This window comes from Salvia miltiorrhiza, chromosome 5, assembly GCF_028751815.1.
Source record: "Salvia miltiorrhiza cultivar Shanhuang (shh) chromosome 5, IMPLAD_Smil_shh, whole genome shotgun sequence".
Lineage (NCBI taxonomy): Eukaryota > Viridiplantae > Streptophyta > Magnoliopsida > Lamiales > Lamiaceae > Salvia > Salvia miltiorrhiza.
Genome location: NC_080391.1, coordinates 9,969,759 through 9,992,892, shown reverse-complemented (window position 1 = coordinate 9,992,892; position 23,134 = coordinate 9,969,759). Strand labels below are relative to the sequence as shown.

At 36.2% G+C, this 23,134-nt stretch overlaps 3 protein-coding genes and 2 long non-coding RNA genes across 5 annotated transcripts; 1 reads left to right on the top strand and 4 right to left on the bottom strand.

Annotated features, from left to right (window-relative positions):
- Nucleotides 1–42: 42 nt before the first annotated feature.
- On the bottom strand, nucleotides 43–3,354 carry LOC130985890 (inositol monophosphatase 3-like). The gene is made up of 13 exons (XM_057909054.1): nucleotides 3,208–3,354; nucleotides 3,028–3,119; nucleotides 2,858–2,913; nucleotides 2,709–2,759; nucleotides 2,056–2,136; nucleotides 1,826–1,929; nucleotides 1,653–1,737; nucleotides 1,283–1,337; nucleotides 1,156–1,199; nucleotides 868–936; nucleotides 668–768; nucleotides 513–569; nucleotides 43–269 (listed from the first exon to the last, which is right to left on the bottom strand). Exons 2-13 carry the CDS (start codon nucleotides 3,038–3,040, stop codon nucleotides 173–175), a joined length of 813 nt encoding a protein of 270 aa, XP_057765037.1. The 5' UTR covers nucleotides 3,041–3,119; nucleotides 3,208–3,354; the 3' UTR covers nucleotides 43–172.
- Nucleotides 3,355–3,830: 476 nt separating this feature from the next.
- On the bottom strand, nucleotides 3,831–8,473 carry LOC130985888 (putative MO25-like protein At5g47540). The gene is made up of 11 exons (XM_057909052.1): nucleotides 7,905–8,473; nucleotides 7,328–7,489; nucleotides 6,985–7,103; nucleotides 6,721–6,795; nucleotides 6,242–6,335; nucleotides 5,543–5,602; nucleotides 5,227–5,295; nucleotides 4,917–5,015; nucleotides 4,456–4,500; nucleotides 4,264–4,366; nucleotides 3,831–4,166 (listed from the first exon to the last, which is right to left on the bottom strand). The coding sequence occupies exons 1-11, from the start codon at nucleotides 8,025–8,027 to the stop codon at nucleotides 4,090–4,092; spliced, it is 1,026 nt and encodes a 341-aa protein (XP_057765035.1). The 5' UTR covers nucleotides 8,028–8,473; the 3' UTR covers nucleotides 3,831–4,089.
- A 6,753-nt stretch (nucleotides 8,474–15,226) lies between these two features.
- On the top strand, nucleotides 15,227–18,740 carry LOC130985887 (uncharacterized). The gene is made up of 2 exons (XR_009089111.1): nucleotides 15,227–15,375; nucleotides 18,268–18,740. It is a non-coding gene; the product is annotated as an uncharacterized LOC130985887 (long non-coding RNA).
- Nucleotides 17,889–18,655, bottom strand: LOC130985886 (uncharacterized). The gene is made up of 2 exons (XR_009089110.1): nucleotides 18,372–18,655; nucleotides 17,889–18,030 (listed from the first exon to the last, which is right to left on the bottom strand). It is a non-coding gene; the product is annotated as an uncharacterized LOC130985886 (long non-coding RNA).
- Nucleotides 18,741–22,142: 3,402 nt separating the features above from the next.
- Nucleotides 22,143–22,812, bottom strand: LOC130985885 (cysteine proteinase inhibitor 5-like). Its single transcript, XM_057909051.1, has one exon. It carries the CDS (start codon nucleotides 22,642–22,644, stop codon nucleotides 22,288–22,290), a length of 357 nt encoding a protein of 118 aa, XP_057765034.1. The 5' UTR covers nucleotides 22,645–22,812; the 3' UTR covers nucleotides 22,143–22,287.
- Between the last annotated feature and the right edge of the window lie 322 nt (nucleotides 22,813–23,134).

Below are 23,134 nucleotides of genomic sequence, written 5' to 3'. Positions count from 1 at the left end.
TAATAATAGAAGCAAGTAAAGCTTAGTTGAGGCATTCTTCCATAACAGATAAGTTTTTGTTTTGTATAAATGTAAAATAAATATGGCTCTAGGCCTCATCCAATAAGCAAGCAAGTAGATGATCTTTAGTGTTTGGGAGTAATGGTGTGACAAGAAACTCAACTGGCCATCTCTATTCTGATTGTTTCAGAGCATCAACAAATGCATCCTTTAGAAAACCATTTGAAGCTGCTACACGTTGAGCGGTGATATCAAATTCCTTCCCCGAGCTGTTACACGAAAACATATCATGATCTGCTGATGAATTGCAGCTAAGAAATTTCATTTTTCACAACCTACGAAACAAATTTTCCATTTTGTTTTTGGGCATCCAAACTATGCTAATTTTTTGTGTTATCATAAGAATGTTTCAATTTTTGGTGGCTCTAGCCTCTAACTAGATGAAAACTCGTATAGTTCTGATGGCTAGCAAAGTAACATTCTGGTATATAGTTTGAAGGCTTGCTACTTACGGATCATATACAAGCCCTCCAGCTTCAGTTAGAATTACAACTCCAGCTGCTACATCCCTGAAAATATATGACTAACTTTTGGTAAGGTGTCAATTTCTTGAAAATTTTCTAGTAACATGAGATCAAATCTTTATCAAAGTAACGTAAAATCTTACCAGGGGCCTCCGAAACCTACTTCATAGAACAGATCAAGCCTTCCACAAGCAATTCCACAGAGATTTAATGCACAAGACCCACTCATCCGAAGGGACCTAACCTAATAAAGAGACAACACAACCCAGAATTTTGAGCCATCTACCAGAATTATCGAAAAAGTTACTAAAATATCATCATGAGAAGAGCGGCAATAGTTTACCTTGAAGAGTAAGCTATTGATCCTATTTGTGGATGCATCCAAGGTGGCCTTATCACGCTTGGTACCCGCCTGCCATTAAAGTATACACAAAGTTGACGAGGTTCTTACATGCAGACTTAATTCAACAAAGACTGAATGAAGTGAATTAGTGATATAATCCAGCATGTAAAGATGAATGAAGATGACCAGCAACCATGTGCTTCATAGTTCATTCACCAAATAAATGAATAAGCACAACATCTCAGTCTGTCAAACAAGTACTGTTCTGGAAGATGTATAGCTGAGTACCTCTGTTGCAAGTAGAGACTTTACGAGCTCAGTTTGTGAAGACGCTGCGTGTTTAAAAATATGGTCAGCAGTGATCACGTAGACCATAAGTTCACGTGATTATAAATTATCTACAAGGAGAACTTACCTTTAATAGATTTTCCATTGAGAAAAGCACCTTTTCCATGAATTGCAGTAAAAAGCTGCATTCAGAAGGTAACACTTAGTACAATGAATAAAAACTCAGCTGAAACAGCAATCTATGTCACATATGTTCTTATACCAACAGGCAGTAAGGGCTAGCATGACTTGAATGGGTAATGACACTTCCAAGACTTGCAAAATTCAATTTATCAAGATAACATGAACACTACAAAGGGAATATAATATGTTGAGCATGACGAGAATATCTATGATTGAGTAGAATTTCCCAGATTATCAATACGCAAGATAGACAATATGACCAGTAACAAAAGTAGACCTCTATTATATATTGGTTAGCAGCTGTGAAATTTTACCTCATCCATTATCGGGTTGTAGACGACACCCACTGTAGGAATTCGTCCAATAGTGAGTCCAATAGATACGCATACAAATGGGAACCTGCAATCAGCCTCATCTAATTACCATAAGAACATTTTGGAATATGAAGAACTTTTCCCGAAACAGACAAGATAGATATGACACTTGCCCATGGACAAAGTTAGTTGTTCCATCCAGAGGATCAACAATCCAAGTTGGTTCATCCGTCAATTCAGTCACACCACAAGCAGCGGTTGTTTCTTCCCCAATGAACTAAAGATTAATAGCTATAATGTCAGAGTTGCAAACCATGTAGTGAAAAGGATTCAACTTGAAAATGTCAAGGAAGTGCCCTTGGCATTAATCCAACACAAGAAGCACAACCAAAATACAGCTAACCTTATGGTCGGGATATTGCTGTTTTAGAGAACTGAATATGAGTTCTTCACATGCCTTGTCAGTCTCCGTAACCAAATCCACCTAGATCCATAGAAAGAAATGGATGAACGATACAATCCTAAATACAGGAATACTTAGAAGCTGATATTAGAACCCAAGATCATTGCCTAGTTGTATTCCTATCAACATTTTTAGCATTCAAACAATACTGTTAAACATCTTCTCCTAAGTGAGGGCTCATTTACTGTTTCTCAATAGTAGGCTATTCTCATCATAGAAGGAGGCACTAAATGGTTAGGACTGAACTCTCAAAGTTGCCAGTCAAAACATCGGCATCACGTGACAACTTCTAAAATTCCCTCATTCAGTACAAAAATTGGCTTAATTTACAACTTCAAGATTCTTTCATGAATAATGCTGGTGTTCCAGTAATGATAGTGCTTGCTCAAGTTGTCCCCATTCTAAGATTAGAGCTTTTCATGAAGCAAATATCCCAATAAAAAACACTCTTTCTCAAAAATTAATCTCAATAAACTATTATCAACGGCTAATAAAAGAAGTGATTGTTTATCCCGATTAGCAATTTTCTCACGCCTGATTTTAGAAACAAGTTCACAAAATGAATGAAATCACTAAACAAGCGAAAATTTTACCAGGCCTTTGTGCTCGACATGCTTGGTCTCATAGAAGCCACGACGAATAATCTGCAATTCAGTTGAATTCTTAAGTAATTAGATAACTGGATATCAAATGGATCAAATTCACGTGAGAGGAATAATTTGGGTCTTAAAGAGAAACGCACCTCTCCAGCTTTCTTGGCAGCTTCCACTGCCTGGGCCAGGAAATCCTCTGCCGAACCTGAAATCCGATAAAACCATCAACAAAGGTATGGAAATTCGCACACACATACAATGTGCACATAATTCAGAGTGCGCGAGTGAATTCGTGGAGAGAAAACGTTAGGATACGCGCCTTTTTGTGCCATGTTTGTTTTTCTTTCGAGGATTGGGGGATGTGAATTTGATGGTTGGAGCTTCTTCTATTTCACGTAGGTTGCACATCGACTGATAATACAGATGCCAATTTTTCATTTTTTATTGAAAGAAAAAAAAAAGAAAAAAGATACACACACTCGCACAAAAATATACTGACTCAAAATGTGATTCGTAAACGCAGTGAAAGTGACGCTTTGGCAACTTATTCCCTTAACCGTTCTGCTCACGGCGTTATTATGGGGTTAAGATATATTTGCTTCATTTTGCTGTAAATAGTTGGGATTACGGATTTGGATTTCTTTTTCCTTCAGAAATTGTTCACCTCACACACCAATTATTAATAGGAACGTGTCATGATTTATATTGATTCCACTAATAAAATAATAATTTTGTTGGCACATGATCACCCTTTTTGTTTAGTTTCGGAGTCCAACTTTTCCAAACAAGAAAAAGGTGACGTCCAAAATCCTCTGTACACGGAATATGCCAATATCCTAGTATGTTATTCGAATCAATTTATTTATTTATTAATTTATGGTTCGAATCAATTTCTAAAATTCTCGTGAACAATTATAAACGATGACAGAAAAAGGCAACTATTATCGAAAAAGAGACCCTCACGAGAAACGCCACATGATGTCTGAAAATGGAAGACAACTTTACAGATTTTATTGGCTACGAAAGCCATGAAGAACATATTGCATTCTCTTTTCTTCGGCAGAACAGAAAAGTTCTTACAACTGTAAAAATTTGCCGTTTGGTCATGGGCGTCCGCAAATATAAGGATAATTCCAAAAGATTCATATTTTTCGTGTTTAAAATTATACAAGATGAAATTACAACATCAAAAAATATTGATTAATCCAAAGATGCAACACAGGTAGCCCTCTCTAGATCGATTTCTCAGTACTTCACATTGAGATCTGATGCATATTAATTAACAATTCTATATGGAAAAGAAAAAATGAAAGAAAGATGACAACTAGATTTACTGGTACAAGACAGCCAACGCAGCTGATACACTTAACAAGAGCTGAATTCATGGCCGCTCTTTAGGCTCAAGTGCAGCAATTTCTTTGACAACTTGCGCCTTATCAGCCTCGAACTGCTCATCCTCTGTAACCAAAAAAAAATTCAGAAATATAGACAATAATGCAAATAAAAATATTCAAAGATTATCTGTGTGCGTGCACATATCATTCCTCATTTTCACCTTTTTCTGTCTTGAAATCAGCAAAAAGGCGGAGGAGTTTGCTTCTGTTGGTGACGAGAATACTAACAATATCTGGAGGTTTGTTCTGATTAGCTGCAAATAACTGCACATATTTTTGTTGCACAACACACTATGAGTTATCCAAGTCTTCCACTATATGTCATGAGCTTGGGCAGCAATATAAAACTGTACCTTGAAAACATGGAATGCTTCGATCTGTATGCTCTTGCTCGACTCCTGGGATAAGACAACAGTCCAACACCAATATAAGATGCAGGACATACATAATAAAAAATCTTCTTTTCTTTTGAATAGGACATCACCGAAATGGTAGGGTTCGAAATGAATTCCATTAGAAATTCATTTAACTTGTTTCAGCAAACATCCACAATAAGAAAAATCATCAACTAGCATTCTTTGAAGCTCTTATGACATCGTTTACCAAGTCCACGATAATTATATTGAGAATGAGTAACGTCTGATCACATTGGATCATATAGTTTCTTGACATTACGTATAACCCACCTATATTTTCATCCCTCTCTCTCTCTCTCTCTCTCACACACACACACACACATTTTCAACACTTTCTCCAGTCATTTAAATGGCAAGGGAAATAAGGACTGCATTTGAAAGCCAAGAAAATAGCATACCCTGAGAAGATTCATGAGGATCCTCAAGTTGTCCCTTGAGCTAACATATCGTGTCATTACAGCTGAATTTGAGCGATCCAGTAAGATATCACCCAAAAGCTGAAAGGAATGCATTAAGAATCAGAATCATAGTCAACCATACATACAGAACTGTGCATGCGGGCCTATCACAGGATAAGAATTGTGCAACTCTTTAGTTGCACCCCCAAGCATCTTCGTTGTTTTACATACTTTTATCAGTAGGAAATGGTGGGTCAGCATGTGAATGATGCCCAGCATTGCTGAAAAGGAGATACTGGAGAAACATTACCTTGACAGCCTGCCTCCTAGTGATGTAGTTAGTAGACTCTAGCAACTTCGAGTTGTACTCCGCAAAGAACTATCAACAAAAGGTGTCGAGCAAATCAGAATCAGAAGTGAAGCTTATCAAGGACTCCAAGAAACACCATCTTTTAAATTCCAGGGTGGGACACAAGAACATATTATGAGGCATGGGAACTTCTCAAAGTAGTAATGACTAATGAGCATAATGTACAAAAGCCTGCATAAACAATTTTCGAAGCTCCACAGTGCATGAAATAAGCAGCACATTAGCTTAGCGAGCTACTAAAGTAGCAAACACATACCCAGTCATAATTTTTAGAAAGAAACTCGGCAACTGTTGACTTGTGCCTAGTCAATAATTCCTGCAATAAGATGTCAATCCTGTTAGGTAGACTTTAGTGTCAGTACACATACCAAAAATGCCAAAAAAAATATAGAAAAAGAACATCGTTAAGGTGCACGGTATAGAACTCGCATGTCCCAGGCTTTAGCAGCTTATATCAAAAGTGCCCAGAAGAAAAATTGCACACAGTGCTTTTCATACATCATCTAGGTGTGTCGGGCATTTAGTAACCCATTCATGTAAGGGCACATGAAGAAAGATATAGGGTCATAAAAGACAAAGTTACCCAGCTTAACCACCAAATCCAACATCTCCTTAAAAATCATAAGTGCACTTTCCCCATTACCACCCATAGCACATCCTGAAATCATAGTAATCCAGAAACTATCACCCTAAGGTATTCTGTCAAAGATATTTTCAGCCAGATCCACGCACTCACATTTTAGTACAACGCCAAATGAGGGAACTGCTTTATTTAACACTAGCTGCATATTAACCTTATCGTGATAAATTAAAATGGAACAGTCAGCAGACCAACCAATGACTAATCAACTACAGAGCTATATAATGCAGCAAAGAGAAGGATTAACCAAATTATTGAAATAGAAAAAAGGAGGAATGGATAAAGTAATTCGCCACTTCAGAAAGAATACCAAACCTTGAAAGTAGCAGCAGCATCAGAGGCAATGTCAAAATTTGGAAGTTGAATAAAGTCAAAAAATTTCTTCATATGCTCTGATTCCAAAACATACCTGTAGGACAAAGCAGATCCTAAAATTAACAAAATGTTGATCGTCTGTAGCTCTTCAGCGTTGGAGTATGCAATTAGGAAACAAAAAGCAGGAAATGTAGTCGGTGACTGCATACATGATAGAATGACCCATGGTGGAGTAGCCACTATAGTTTAAGATATATTAAGAACTACTATAGTACAGTAAAATAACACATAGGGCGTCTATTCATGTAAAATTTAACATCATGGTGAAATTTAACTATCTACGACAATAAGAAACAACTGATTGGAGTTTACATATTCCTTCTCCACACAAAATTAATATACAAGGATTACTTGCACAGAGTTTCTTTTTTGAAACTATGACACATACAGAAAGCATGTAAATTGAGTGATCCACTCACTTTGCAACAATTTGATGGCGTATGCATTCCCTCAACATTGCACCATAGTGTAAAGCCAGCTCAGTGTTCTCATAACTAGAGATAAACAGCAAACCAAATTGAAGTCAATAAATTGAAAACGAGGACATCTTAGAGACCTCTTATATTTTCATATTAGAAATTTCGCAATAATCAGATTAAATCCAATTCAAATAGAAGCCTGGAAATATAAATTATTTCATTGAACAAACCAGAATTTAATGCAAATTCTTTATCCTAACATACCCTGCTATCAAGATATCCATGAGATCTATGTTCTTTTCCAAGTAATCACACGCAATCAACTTTGACTGAACCTGTTGCCTCTGCAGATTTGCAACAACCTGAGTAGCATCTTTGCGGGTCTGCAAAAATATCTTATCAGCCTACAGAACTATCCGTTCACTTCTCATGGTAAAGAATTAGATTTAACAACTATAGATTTAGAACATTGTACACCAAGAACTAGAGCACTCTTCTTACATTGTGCTCCTAACTCGATCCATTCAATTCAACCATAAAGCCAAATGCACAAGGCAGAACTCTGATAATTTGTAGCAACCAAATCACGAATTAACCCTTAAAGTACCTCTAAATTCAACTTCGGCAAACATGTAATTAGGAGGCGAAGTGTGTTTTCTCTGAAAAACTCCTGAGTCAACTGGGCACAGGCTTCTGCTACTGGCTCAGATTCACTGTCCCCATAAAGAACTTGTTTCAGGTCTCTCATTAGTTTGCTCAATTCCATCATCTACACAACAGTACAATCAGCAAAAGTCAACATTAGAATCAATAAAGGATAGCACTATGGTCTATTCTACTGCATTCGAGTTGCTTTACTACAACAAGATAAAGCAGACATTCCAAACAAAAGAAATCATCAACTATCCTATCAATACAAAGCTTTCCATAAATTCATTTAGATCCCCACTTACAAAAATATAGGCATCCCAACCATGAAGTAAAGTGAACACAAGATAAACAGGTGAAACAGTAGTTCGACGAGCCGATTAATATCGAAGTAAAGTAAGTATCCGCAATTCACTCACTAACAACAGAAACAATCTGCCTTCTATCCACATTCGACGACAGTGTCAAACTACAAGCACACCAGATCAACAAAAACTAAACGCAAAATAATGCATAAGGAAATTAAACAGGAAAACCTTCTCGTCTCGCTTGCTTTCCTTAGTATCAGGAGCCCCGAGATCGGTGAAGATGAGTAGATCGCGCGTCTGCCGCACCAAATCGGCCGGAGTCCTCGGCTTGGACTTGAACAGACTCTTCATCTTCGCGTTATCCGCACCGGCGTCGGTGGTATCAGGCTGCGGAAGCCTCCGGACAGACGCCTGCAACGCCGGCGGCCGCTGCGCCGGCGGTTTCCCGCCGGATGACAGACACCCTCCTATTTTGGAAAAATTTTAAACCCCCCCCCCCAAAAAAAAATGTTACCCTTGAATTTAGTACGACTTTTTTCTATTCTTAGCGATTGGTTTAGGGATGCGGATTCAACAAAGCTGATTTTTCGGCTGTATCTTAACAGAAAATTTTCGAGCTTTTGGGATCGGAAGGAATTTGTGGAGGTTTTGAAATTTTATTTATATATGTCGAGTGTGAAGACAGATCGTGTCGATTGGATGAATCACCAGTTTACTTTACTCCATTATTCTGTGTGGCTGTGAGTGTGACTTCATTTTACAAAATCCTTTACATTTCATTTTCTTTTTGAGAAGAAACTCCATTTACTATTCATAACTTGGTATAAAAATAAATTTGTCGATGCAAAAACTATTCTTTTAAGAAAATAGCAATTTAGTCCCCTATCATATACACTCTCATCGCTTCTCATATTATATTTAACATTTGATCAATCAAATTCCTTGTATTTTAATTCAGTGCCTTTATCTGACGGCGACTCGACGTCATTTGTAATTTATTATTATTATTATTATTGGACTGCACCTACTCTCTCTCGATTTTCGGCGTCGTAGGCGAAGTCACTTGGCTTTGCCCGAACCTGTTCGAAGAGCTTCCACGTCACCCACAAGGTCCCAGTCGGGGTCGCGCAGCTGCTTCTGACCGTCCATGGTCTGGCGATGTCACTCAGTCATTCCCTCTAGTTTCTTCCCATCTTTTCTCTCTTTTGCTAACAGCACACATACATATATACACAATTTAACTTTCTCCTCCCTGAAATAACAATTGTCGTCGTCGTCGCCTAAATCCGGCGAGTAGGAAGCTCCGTCAGATGACAGAGGGACGTCGTCGTTGTTGGTGACCGCTGTTGACAGCAGCAACTTCGTCAGTCGCTTGGAGCCACTGTCGCCGCTTCAAGTGGTCCTCATTGAAGGACGTCATTGTCGTTGATGACCGTTGCCCGACCCCGTTGCTACCTGAAGTCATTGCTGCCTAAAGTCGTGCGCGAATCAGCCTCTGTTGATCTTTTCCATCTCCTCTTAAAATCCAACGATGCAGAGAGAAATGAGGTGCAGTGCAATAATTAAAAAAAAGTTACAAATAGCCTTGGATCGCCGTCAGACGAAGGAGCTTAATTACATTCAAATTGGAGCATAAGAAATTTAATTGATTGACTCTTGAGTATAGAATGCCAAATATCATAAAGATATCTACGATAGAAATAAATTATTGATTTTCCCTACTATAAATCAAAATGTCACTTTAAATTGACTGATATTTGATTATAATAATTACTCTCTCCGTCCGCCAAGATTATGTCACAATTACTATATCGGGCGTCGGCCAAGATTATGTCACTTTCTTTTTATGGCAATGGGCCCACCATCCTCTTTAATATTTTATCCTTACTAACACTCTTTATTTACAAAAAACTCACTCAAACTTCAATCTCAACCACTCATTTCATAAAGTGGTGGGACCTTTTCTCCACTACATCAAAATCATCACCAATTTTATTAAATCTCGTGCCCAAGTAATTTGCCATAATCTTGGCGGATGGAGGGAGTACTTAATATTTGATCCACCAATCCCAAAAGTTCTAGTATCAAAATTAGAAGCTATAGTATTTAATTTCAATTCAGTGTTGACCTTTCCAACTGTAAATGTAAATTCGTGTAATACACGAAAAATATTTTTATATTTAATAAAATTAATTCTAATTTAATTATTATATTTATAAATATAGTAAAAAATAATTTTAATTGAATATATTTGAATTGAATATTGAAAAGATAAAAGATAAAAAAGAGTTCACAATAAAAAAAATTGATACTATGAAAAGGCATAAGAAAGTTAAAAAAAATAAAATAAAAATAAAAAATAGATTTATTATAAATGATAAGAAATGACAGAGAATTTTTAAAATTTTAATATTTAAATAAATATAATTTATGTATTTTAAATCAAATATTTATATAAAAATATATAAATATTAAAGCTCTTTTCTTGATCTATAATTTGGTATGCATATTACAGTATTTTATACTTAGTGGAATTTCACAATTTTAGTGAAAATAAAACAAAAAAAAAGATAAAGAAAAAGAAAATAAAAAGAAAAAGAAAAAATATAGTTTATAAATAAATCTTCAATTTTATTATAATAATTAAATTGTTAATCAATTTTAAAATTAATTTCAAATTTAAATTTTTAATTTTTTAATATAGTAAAATAAGTATTTGCTGACTTGCCTATCATTTTTTAGCTTCATATTAAATACTTATGTAGTTTTGATAAAATTATCGAATATATTTTTTTTTATCAGGAAAAATAAGATTAAGATAAAAGAGTATTAGGAGTATCAAAACCAAGTTCAGGAAACAAGGAAGAAGAACAAAAGAAAAAAAGAAAAAAAGAAAGAAAGAAGAAGCAGTCTCCGGGAAAGAACCAAAACAAATCAGGAACACACAATCAAGGAACTAACGTAAGGAGAGCATCCAAGCTTTAAAGTCTCTCGCTGCAGGTTCCGATCCAAAAACCGAGCTCCATGTCCATGTTCTTGTTTTGATTTCTCTAACCAAATTGTCTTTGCTCCAAGAGGAGTTGCTGAATTTGCACTCATTTCTCAAATTCCAGATGCACCAGACCGAGCATATCCACAAGCTCCTAAGGCTGCTAGCATCTTTCTTGTTGCTAAGATTAGAGAAAGTGGTGAAGTGTTCTTTTGCATGTGGTTGTAAAGCCGTCTGAACTCCAAGCCAAGATAGTAAATCATACCAGATTTCGGAGGTTCGTTGGCAGCCGAAAAAAAGATGGTTTGAATCTTCCTGTTGTGATCGGCAAAAAACACAATCTGCTTCGACTTTCGGAATATGGATCTGTCTTCTAATCTGTCTTCTAAACTATCGAATATTTTACTAACGACCATTTGTCTTGTCAGTTTGTAGAAATTGTACTCTCCTCATCTCTCAAATAAATTCAAAATTTTCTTTTTTTGGTTCGTCTCTCAAAAATCTTCTATCTCTATTTTTTGTCTATACTTCATCATTAGTAATACTTCATTTAAAAAAAAAAAAAAAAAAAAAAACTCATTTGATCCTTATTTTTTATATTTTTATGGGAAAAGGTGCAGATTGGCCCCCGAAGTAGTAGTCCCTATAGCGTATAACCCCTCTTACTCACTGTGTGTGCAACTAAACCCCTGAACTCCGAGAAAAGGGTGCAAATTCCCCCCTCTGACCTAACGCCGTTAAGTGTCCGTTAACGTTTGGGTTTAATTGCACCCTCTACTTCAGGGGTGGATCTGCACCTTAATTTTTTTTATTTTTTTTTATAATTTCAGCAACCCACCTCCGGCATCAACTTAACCGCCCCCGTACTCATCGATTCTGACTTGCACCTTGTCAGCTCACACGCGCCCAATCTCTTGGTTGTCGACTGCCCACCGCTTACATGCAGCAACGCCACCAGCTTTTTCACCGCCCCGCACAACAGCATCTCCTTCAACACCTTAACCTTTTAGGCTTATCTTATGATATTAATTGTGTATATATTTATCTATATAATATATATTTAAATTTTATTTATTTATTTTTAAATAATTATTAAAACTCTAGATAATAATTATGATTTTATTTTTGGTTAATTTAATATTTGTAAATTTATTTTAAAAGAGAAAAAAGAATGGATCCGGGTCAGGACTCGAGACCCTGTGAATCTAATGGATCTGGACATGAATCTCATTTTTTTGGACCTAATGGATTTAGACCGGATCCTGACCTAAGTAAAAAAAAATACGGATATTGATTTGGACCAAGCAGGATTCGATCCAGGTCCACATCTGGAGTTGGTGATGCTGCTGCATGTCGGTGGTAAGCAGTCGACGATCAAGAGATTGAGCGCGTGCGAGCTGACAAAGTGTAAGTTGGAGCCGATGAGTACGGGGGGCGGTTAAGTTGATGTCGGAGGTGGGTTGCTGAAATTATTAAAAAAAAAAAATTAAGGTGCAGTTCCACCCTGAAGTAGAGGGTGCAATTAAACCCAAACGTTAACGGACACTTAACGGCGTTAGGTCAGAGGGGGGAATTTGCACACTTTTCTCGGAGTTCAGGGGTTTAGTTGCACACACAGTGAGTAAGAGGGGTTATACGCTATAGGGGCTACTACTTCGGGGGCCAATCTGCACCTTTTCCCTATTTTTATTATTTTTAATACCTTATATATCTTTATTTTTTATCTTTTTATTTTCTCGTCTTAAAACCCGTGTTCTTCCACTTAATAGGTTATTTGGGGAATGGAGAGCATATTATATTAAAAAAAAGGGTTAAGGTGCAGATAGGCCCTTCAAGTGGAGGCCCTTAGAGCGTTTCAGTCCCCTTACTAACTGTGTGTGCAAATTGGCCCCCGAACTCAAAAAAACGGTGCAGATCGGCCTCTCTGACTTAACAACGTTATGGGCCGTTAGTCAAGGGGGCGATCTGCACCGTTTTTTCGGAGTTCAGGGGCTAATCTGCACCTTTTAACTTTTTAATTAATTCAACTCTCTCGCTCAAAATTTGATCGTTGTTGTCACTGATTCAAGCTCCGGCGAGGCCGGCGGAGGGCGCCGCCCCATTCTTTCTCTCTTGGGCCCTAAACCTCGGAGGGCGCCGCCCCTTTCTTTTTCTCTTGGGCGCCGCCGCCTGGCTTTTCTTGATGAGGAGTCGCCTAGCTTTTCTTGATAAGGAGTCGCCTCTTTCTCTCAAATCCGGCGAAATTCGGTGATAAAGGCCGACGATGCCCGTCGCCATCTACACTATTGGCGTGCTGTTGAAGAAGGACGCCTTCAAATCAGAGACCATGGCCAACATGATCTCGATCTTGATTGGGGTCACGATCACCGCCTACGGGTGATTCTGTAATTGGGGGCGGTGACGTTCGAGGGAGAATTCGAGTTTCCATTTCGATTATGTGATTTTAGAGAGCAATGACACCGATTTGGAATTCCCGATTTGGGGCTTGGGAACTTGATTTCGTGATTTTCCTCATCTGCCGGCGATTGACGCCGGAAAAGTTGGTCGGAGAAGATGAGATGTGATTTTTTTTAATGAACGGTGTGCAGATTAGCCCCCGAACTCCAAAAAGGGAAAAAGTGCAGATTAGCCCCTGAACTCCAAAAAAACGGTGCAGATCGCCCCCTCTGACTAACGGCCCATAACGGTGTTAAGTCAGAGGGGGCGATCTGCACCATTTTTTAGAGTTCGGGGGCCAATTTGCACACACAGTTAGTAAGGGGACTGAAACGCTCTAAGGGCCTCCACTTGAGGAGCCTATCTGCACCTTAACAAAAAAAAAAAAAATCAAAAAATTACGGCAAATAAAATGGAACCGAAGCATATTCCTTACATATCATGACAACCAGAAAAGTCAACTGAAAGGGCACATCAAAGATTATGACATACCCAATTGATCGATTAAATCAATCTATTATACTTTGGCAATGGTCGTTTATTTTTATTTTTATTTTCTCAGAAAATGGCATAGGGTCATTCTAGTTTAGTAAACTAAATTTGGCAATTAAAAAAATGTAGAATAAAATAAACTTAATAAAGCTCATCCTAATTTTCGACAAAATTATTCAAAATATGTGTCTAAGATCATCTTCAACAAACAGTTCATTCGAACATCCACAGTGGAGCTCAATCGAGGGGTTCGAGCCTCACCTTGGCAAGCTTCGCCTTGCTGCCGAGTCCACAGGCTCGATAGGTGGCTCTATAGAATGAGCCCGACTCGTTAGCATTTATAAAAGGTGCGTGCTTGTATAATGCACGCATTATATTTAAAAAGTAAAAAATCGAAATCGCAGCACCTTTACGCGTCGCCGCTGGTGGATGAGGAGGCAATCGAAAGAGTAGGAGATGCAATTGAAAATGGGGAAGAAGGGAGATTCACAAGCTTGAATTTATGAATTTTATGTAAATTAGGGACATATTAGTAGAGGTTTTTGTTGGAATGTGAAGAGGAAGAAGGAAATTTAGGGAAACAGATTAGCAGAGGCTTTTGCAAGATTCAATCCGGTAATTTATGCTTAATCTCCATTTTTTTTTCTAGTTCACACACCCCATTTATGTTTTCTGTTTAAAATTTTATTTAATGTATGCTCAAAATAAACAACACTAAAAAAGTGAAAAAGACGTAAATATAGCTTTTAAATTTTGAGACTTTGTATGTTGCTTAGTGAATTGTGGATAACTTGTAGTTTGGATCTTTACTATGGAAATATATGCGTATTTATATGCTAAAAACATTAAGAATCCCAATAAGAATAAAACTTTGCATGTATTTTAACAGGACTAAAACTCTTCAAACATATCCGCATATTTGAACCGAATCTCTCTTTTATTATATGTGTGCTTTCTTTAAGATAACGCCAAATCCCGCGTGATCAGGCATCCGCCCTTCTTCTCATTGCTCCAGCCTCCAGACTCAGAGCCGTAGACAACATAAATTTGTCCTCATCATTGTAATTTTAAAATTTAAATTTAATGAAATTTTAAATTTGATTGATAATTCAATTTTTAAAAAATAGGATGAAAAATCTATTTAAAGCCCCTGCTTCGAGAGGGATGGCTCTAAGAATATCTCCAACCGTGAACCCTAGGCAACTTAAATTTGTCCTCATCATTGTAATTTTTAAATTTAAATTTTGTTAGTTATTTTTAAACCTAATAATTATTTATACATTTTCAAATAAATTCTCGATTTTTATCTTCTTCATTAAATATTGTTAAGAGAATTAATATCTATATTTATATATTTTCGATTATCTAAAAAGAAAGGAGGGGGAGATTTAATTTAGACTTTGTCATGATACATGTGGATACTACGAAAAAGGAATGAGAAGATTTAAAGCTTGCAAGACTTGGTCTTCCATAAAAGTAGGGATGTTGGTTAATTTACTTAACCATCAAGATTATTTTGGCTCCAAGTTAAACCTAGAAGTCACGTCTACTACCCATATTCTCAGCCACTTTTTTCTTGCCCATCAAGCATATATTGGATTTATAAATAGATACAAAGCTCAATGCATTTGATACCAGTTCATTCAAGCAAAACACAAGTGCAAGAGCTCGAAACTATTATTCAAACATCTTACCGGACATCTAATGGAAAACACATCTTGAATGGGAGACTCGTGTGCCTAACATTCTGTGAGCGGGAGACTCATTTGCTAGGGCTGATTGGTAAGTTTGACTGTTTGATATTCATATAATAGCTTCATTAAATTGATATGATCAGAAGTGATTTCTTTTCTTATCAATTACACTCAATAAGAGGGATTCTATTGAGTGATTTCACGTATCTTCATTGTAAAATGAATTTTTATAGTGAACATACACTGCAATTGATAAATATTGCAGCATAAAATCATTCATTGTGCGTACTTTTATTGTATGTTGCTTTTCTATTTTTCATAGGATAATGTTGGGTTGATTGTTTCATCATTCTATTCAATATTTCTGTGTTTGCGAAAGCAACAGAACTTTCAAATTTAGTGAAATTTTTTTATTTCAAATTTTATTCATAATTAAATTTAAAAAATAAAATAGAAAATCTATTTGAAGCCCTGCTCCGGGAGGAGTGGCTCTAAGTGCATCTCCAACCGTGAGCCCTTCCCCATAATGGGGTTGGACTCTCTACCTCTAGCTCTCTAATTTTATCATTTATTATTTTTTTTAAATATATTTTTAAATTAAATTAAACTCGAGTATGAATGCTTTTAAATCTAAAAACATATTGAGTTTCGTTGCATTTCATTTCAATTTGCATCCCTTTTTTTATTGGAGATACAGACTCACACACATAATATAATTCTTCTAAATGATTTAAATTTCTAACATATTAATTAAAAGAAAAATAATTTATTAATTGCGTCGCGCTTGATTTTCTTTTTCCTTTTATTTTTGAGGGAGAATTTATTTGCAATAAATTTTAGATTTGGGTGGTAACCGCCAAACGTAGGACCTTTACACATACATTCACATGTAGTCCCCACCCCCACCTAATACAGCTTCATGTATCTTCATTTCCCGTAAAAGCAGAAAATTGAAAATATCCAATTATCTTCAAGTTGATCTCATGTGCATTCAAATGTATAGAAAAAACGAGTCAGGTTAAGGTTGGAGTCAGGGACGGAGCCAGGAATTTAGTTCGGGGGGGCTGAACCTGTACGGTGGTTCGGGGGCGGTAGCCCCCGAGATTTTTTTTTTGGGCATTCAGTATATTTAAGGTATTTTTTTTATTAAAATATGAGCATAATACTAATAATAACGAACAATATTTTCATAGATTATATAGTTTCAATATATCACAAAACTTTTTTTGGAAATTCCGTATATTTAAGACATTTTTTATTAAAAGGCAAGCATAAAAATAATAATAACAAACATGTCCATAGATTATATATTTTCTATATATTACAAATTAGTTTCAATACATTATAATTTTTTTTAGCATTTCATACATATTAGGCATTTTTTATTAAAAGACAAGTATAATAGTAATAATAACAAACAATATTTCATAGATCATATAGTTTTAAAAAACAAAATTATCCTTAAATTAAGTATATATGAGATAATATAATAACCAAATACTCTTTTATAAAAAAAATTATTTTATAATAGGTATAAACATATATCTATATATATTTTAAAATTTAAAAAAAAAAAAAAAAAACTCAAAATTTGGGAGGGGGCTCTAGCCCCCCCTAGCCCCCCTGGCTCCGTCCCTGGTTGGAGTGCGGGTCGGGCTAAGCGGACTAGGCGCAGGCTAGCGGAATCCAACTTAATATTTCTTTATTTTCCGTAGAAGCAGAAAATTGAGAATATCCAATTATCTTCGAGTTGATCTCTTGTACATTCAAATATATAGAAAAAACGAATCGGGATAAGGTTGGAGTGCGGGTCGGGCTAGGCGGACTGAGCGCAGGCTGGCGGGCTGAGCGCGGTCTTAAAAAGTAATTATTGTTATGATGAAAAGTAATAATTAACCTGAAAAAATATAATGTTTCGAAACATTACCTTTCTCAATATCAATGATTTTTTTTACGATAATGACTCTTTTTCTTACAATAACGATTATTTGACCAAATAATTAAAAATACAAATTCTCACGAGTCATGAGTAAAATAAACATTACTTTTCTTCTTATCAATAATTACTTTAAAAAAACAATCTGCGTTATTTCAAAGTAATTATTATTATGAAAAAATAATTATCGACATGAAACATTACCTTTCATTATATTAATAATTATTTTTTCTTACAACAATAATTACTTGAATAATTATTTGATTTTTTCTGTATTTTATTTATTTCTACGTTATTTTAAAATATTATTATTCTGATGAAAAATATTTTTCAACATGAAAAAATGTACTACTCCCTCCGTCCCGCGAATCTTAAGTAAATTCTTTTCAGCACGAAAATTACGAAAATAATATTTAAGTATGGTAGATGAAAAAGTGAAAATGTGAATAAAGGAGATTTTTTTTTGCCATATAAGAAAATTACTCAAGATTCGTGGGGCGATCGGAAAAAGAAAGTGATTCAAGATTCGGGGGACGGAGGGAGTAATATTTTTGAAACATCACTTTCATGATATCAATAGTTATTTTTGCTTACCACAATGCTTATTTGACCAAATAGCTAAAAATACAAATGTGATAATTAATGTAAAAATAACTTGATCAAATAACTAAAAGTGAAAGTTCTTAAAAATAATAATAATTATTATTATCGTGAACAAATGTGATAATTTTGAAACATTATATTTCTTCTTCAATTTTACCAACTCCAACCCCGACTCCATTTCTTGTGACTTCATCTGAATCCCATCTGATCATTAAATACAAAAATGAGATTTCAGTTTTAGAAATCCAACCTACTAAAATTAACAAAAATCTCAAGACATTTATAAGAAATACTCCTTCCGTCCCGTCGAGTTTGAGGCGTTTCTTTTGGACACGAGAATTAAGAAATTGTTTATTAGTGGTTTAAGTGTGTGGTATAAAGGTAATAAGATGTGCAATTAGTTTTATAAATTAGTGCTTTAAATTGCCTATTTTTTGTCAGAAAAAGAAATGACTCAAACTCAATGGGACAGCTCGAAAAAGAATACGATTCAAGCTCGATGGGATGGAGGGAGTACCAGTTTAATTTCAAGCAGTAAAACGTACCTGAAAGATAGCGACTGCAAAATTAATCACCTTCTCTCTCCCCATCGCTCCCTTTCCTCCCTCTCTCTCCAAAATTAATCACCTTCTTCGTCGGCCGAAGAAGGGAGGGCGGCATCGATTCTGGCTGCGAGGAGAAGAGAGGCCGAGAGGTGAGGGAGTGACACTGTGAAGATTAGAGAGTGAGAGAAGGAGAGTGATGGAGAGAAAAGAGAAGGGGAGAAATTGGTTGGAGATGGGCGTGGGTCGGCGGGTCGGGGCGCGGGTCAATGGGCGGATCGATCCGTCTAAATATATGCATTTGGTCTGATACACGAATTTGTAATTATCTCCACTTTTCTCTAATCAGATTTCGACTGAATATTCACGTGAGAAGTACCTATCGTCAACACCAACCACTACAAAAAGAAAGACTTCCATAGATTTGATTGAGACATAATTTAAAGATATACTCACGTATCTCCAATCTAAGCTAATTTTCCATTTTCTTATAGTACTCCCTCCGTCCCATAAATAATGGCCTGTTTTCCTTTTTAGGCTGTCTCATATATAATGGTTTGTTTCCTTTTTTAGCTATAATTAACATTTAATCAAAAATTATTAATTAACCTATCAAAAACCCTAATCTTTTATCTCCTCTTAATTTTTCACTTCCCTCTCTACTACTACTCGTCCGCCTCCCAACCTTCCACCTTCCACCATCCTCAACCTTGTCCCTCCACCACCAACCTCTGCTCTACCACCATCGCGCATCCACCGCCGCCGCCATCCTCAACCCTCGCTCGCCTTCGGATCTGCGGCATCTCCTCCACTTCCGTCGGATCTTCGCCGCCTCTTCCACCTCCTCTGGCTCTGTGAAAAATCGAAGAACAGAGGCTCTACCGCCTTCACCCTCTTTTGTTGATTTTTTGATTTTTTATTGCGTGAAAGATGGATATGTGAATCGATTTTTTATCGCCGCCTCTTCCACCTCCTCCGGCTCTGTTGATTTTTTTTATTTTTTGATTTATCTTCTGTGAATCGATTCATTTTTGTTCGGATATGTGGATGGATCCATTGTTATTTGAAATATTTGTAGATGGATTTGGGGGGTGGAGAGAGACGACGAGGTGAAAGAAAGGCGGCGGCGGCGCCGGCCTCGCCGGTGATGAAAGCGCCGGCGGCAGCTGCATAATTTTGGATAAAAAGATTTTCTTTTATTAACAATATTTAAAATTAATTAACCATAGCATTAAAGATATGAGCCATACAACTTATCTCTTAATACAAGTCTCCTTAATTCCCGTGTCGAAAAGAAACGGGCCATTAATTGTGGGACGGAGGGAGTACTAGTTATATCCCTCCAAATGGTGTGCTTATATACAAATTCGGAAGGTCTAAATTTTGTGCAGCTAGTGATTATAATTTTGGGGTGCCATGTCATTTTTTTCAACTAAACGATACGTTGAAATATTTTTTTTATTATTATTATTATAGGGCATCTTTTTTTTTTTTAATTATAAAAGATATTTATTATAGATTCAAATAAGTCACCTGGATGCAAGCGGAACCTCTACACCACATAAAGATGGAAAAATAACCGCACGCGTGCGAGCTGCAAACGAAACCACTATCCCCACAAAAGTGAAAAAATTAACCGAAACATCTGCACTACACAAAGATGAAAAAATAATTGCACTACACAAAGATGGAAAAATAAATGCACGCAAACGAGACCACTACTACACAAAGGTGGGAAAATAACTGCACGTAGACGGGACCCCTAGTCACACAAAAGTGGAAAAATTAATCGAAACTAACCACACGCATGCGAGATTGAACCCAACACATATCATAAATAAGAGTCTTTGAATGTCTCAACTTTATCACTTGAGTTAGGTCTTATTGACAGACATTTTTTCCTTAAGTATACTGTACACATATTTCTCAAAAATGAATAAACAAAGAAGGAAAATAAACATATTATAAGGGAAATATCTTGTTACCCTTTTGGTTGTCTGTAAGGAAGGTTTAAAACTATGATATGGCAGTAGTTACAAAATCTCAAAGGATGGAATTGTCAATAAAATTGTGTTATCGACGTAGAACTCAAAATGAAGATGTAAATAATAAAAATAGCGAGTATTTTTATGACCAAATATGTCAAGCTCGAATTTCATCAATATATTATACTATTTTTTATTCAGTTTTACGACATGATGAAGCTTATCATGCACCATATTTTACGTAAGTGTTAATAGGGAAAAATGCCCCCTTCTTATAAAAACTTGTAAAATTGCCCACTTTTATTTATGAAAGTGGGCAATTTTACAAGTTTTTATAAGGATGTGGGCATTTTTGCAAATGTTCCTTTTACTAATATATACTATGAGATGATTTATATTTCCTATGTAGTTATTATTAAATGGTAGATTGATCATGTACCCCACAATTGGGAAACATAATTGACGATCACTATATAATTATATCCGCAACTCAGTGATTCAATAACATGTGCTCCTAATTATATACTCCCTCCGTCTCACAAAAACATGAACGTTTTTCTATTTTGGGGTGTCTCACAAAAACATGAACCTTTCCATTTTAGTACATCATGGTCCACCACTACTTTTCCTTAATTAATTCATTACTCTCACAACAACTTTTAAAGTGGGACCCATTTTCCACTTACTTTAACTCTCAACTAACATTTCTTAAAATCCGTGCATTTCTCTTTGTTCATGTTTTTGTGAGACGGAGGGAGTATTATCTTTATACTCCCTCCGTCCATGAAAGAACTTCCTAGGAGGGAGTGGCACGGGTTTTAAGAAAAAATATTGTTGAGTGTATTGAGAGTGGTGAAAAAATGTTATAATTAATATTGGGAGTTGTGAAAAGTGAAAAGTAAGAGGATTATAAGTGGTGAGGTATAGTCCAAAAATAGGTAGGAAGTTCTTTTGTGGACATCCCAAAAAAGAAAGATATGAAGTTCTTTCGTGGACGAATGGAGTATATAATTAGGCAGTAGTATCACTAATAGCTCCACATTAAATTAGGAGCACCAAAACTATTTCAGTCTGTCTATACCTCCCAGCTATCACAACCTCTTTCTTTTGTACTCCCTCCGTCCACTAATTGTTGGCCTAGGAGGCAAAATACGGATTTTAAGAAAAAGTATAGTGAGTGGAGAAAGGGACCCACAAAATATATTGTTTATTAATTGAGTGGAGAAAGAGATCCACAAAGTATATTGTTTATTAGTTGAGTGGAGAAAGGGACCCACCAATTAAAAAATTATAAAGACTTACTATAAATGGGTAGGACATAAATTGGTGGACGGACCAAAAAGGAAAATAGGCCAACAAGGGAGTAACTGTTATTGAATCACTGAGTTGTGCTTGGTAACTCAGTGATGGGTGCAAACACTGTATATATTAAGAACATCCCCGGACAATCTAGAATAAACTCAATGACATTTTCCTTTTCAAGGAAGCCTAATGTTTAGCTGCGGATAGACTGCGCGGGCCCAACTATAAGAAATTTTAGATAAAGGTCATCAAACTTTTTGTTGGATTTCATAATAATAAAATTAAAAGGCCAAAAAACACATGTGACACTGACAAAGGGGTGGGTATTCTTTCAATTATTTTAGTGAGCCAAAGTCTCGTGCCTTCAAACTCAACCACTAAATTTCTAGTTCATGAACGCATTTAAACCCATAAATTTTCATTTCTCTTATCCTTCTAAAAGATCACACAACAAAAATCTGAAGGCGTTTGCAAATCTGCAAGCCTATACAAAAATCTGGATATTTTATTTCACTTTAATAACTGATACACAATCTGGCCACTCAGCCAGTTAGGGCGTAAAACCCACTAGAAAATACAATATTCTTCATAACCGGCGATCCGCATTTCCCCTATGTATATAAAATCGGCGATTAACCTTTAATTTGCTCGAAGGAAGTGAGCTCTAGGGATTTCGGCGCAACCTTGGACCAAACAACGGCGGTATAGGTTTTGGGGGCGGCTGAGGCGCCATCCTTGGCGGAGATCACGAGCCTGTAATTGGTACCAGCCACCACCTGCGATTCTCCCTTGACCACAGACACGAAAATCAAGGACGCTTTCTTCTCTTTGTTGTGTTCGGCCACCGCGAATTTCGCGATTTCAACAATCTCCGGTGCATTGGGATTGGAGATCGGGTGCCAGCCGCCGACTATGGGGCCGCGGGAAGCGGCTGAAACCGCCAGAAGTGAGAGGAAGGCGAGGAGAATGTGAATAGATTTGAGTGCCATGATTTTCTCGACTCTGAATATTGGGTGGGTGAAACCGTGTGTGGGACAGTTGTATTTATAGCCATTCCCGAGTAATTAACACGCTTTTCCTTTCACAAATTACAGATGTAGATGAAAGATACTTTACACATAAAAGGAACCTTAGTCATGAAGTTGTAATTAAATACACCTATAAATCAAAGCATTTTCTTTTAGGACAAGTAAATAAACCAAAGATTAAATAAATAAATACGGCGGGATTCAACTCTTTAGTTATTTGATTTACCATTCTTGTCAAACAAAAATAAACGTTCAATTCCTATCTCCATGCGAATAGTTTTCGCAGATAGTTTTTCATTTTTTATATGGATAGTGGTTCCTTCTACATGCGATTGTTTTCTCACATTTGTGTGATATAGAGATTCTGTCTGCGTGCGAATTGCTTATTAAATTATTTATTAGATACCCTCTTGTAATTCTAAAATAATAAATAAATACTCACTCTTCTGTT

Excerpts from the sequence above, each read along its gene's own strand:
- LOC130985890 (XM_057909054.1), bottom strand. Across the intron at positions 769-867 it reads TCAATAGCTTACTCTTCAAG|GTTAGGTCCCTTCGGATGAG; the intron begins GTAAACTATTGC and ends TCTCTTTATTAG. Across the intron at positions 570-667 it reads GTAGGTTTCGGAGGCCCCTG|GGATGTAGCAGCTGGAGTTG; the intron begins GTAAGATTTTAC and ends ATATATTTTCAG.
- LOC130985885 (XM_057909051.1), bottom strand. The coding sequence starts at position 22,644 with ATGGCACTCAAATCTATTCACATTCTCCTCGCCTTCCTCTCACTTCTG.
- LOC130985888 (XM_057909052.1), bottom strand. The coding sequence starts at position 8,027 with ATGAAGAGTCTGTTCAAGTCCAAGCCGAGGACTCCGGCCGATTTGGTG. Across the intron at positions 7,490-7,904 it reads AAAGCAAGCGAGACGAGAAG|ATGATGGAATTGAGCAAACT; the intron begins GTTTTCCTGTTT and ends ACTGTTGTGTAG. Across the intron at positions 6,796-6,984 it reads ATGGATATCTTGATAGCAGG|TTATGAGAACACTGAGCTGG; the intron begins GTATGTTAGGAT and ends GTTTATCTCTAG.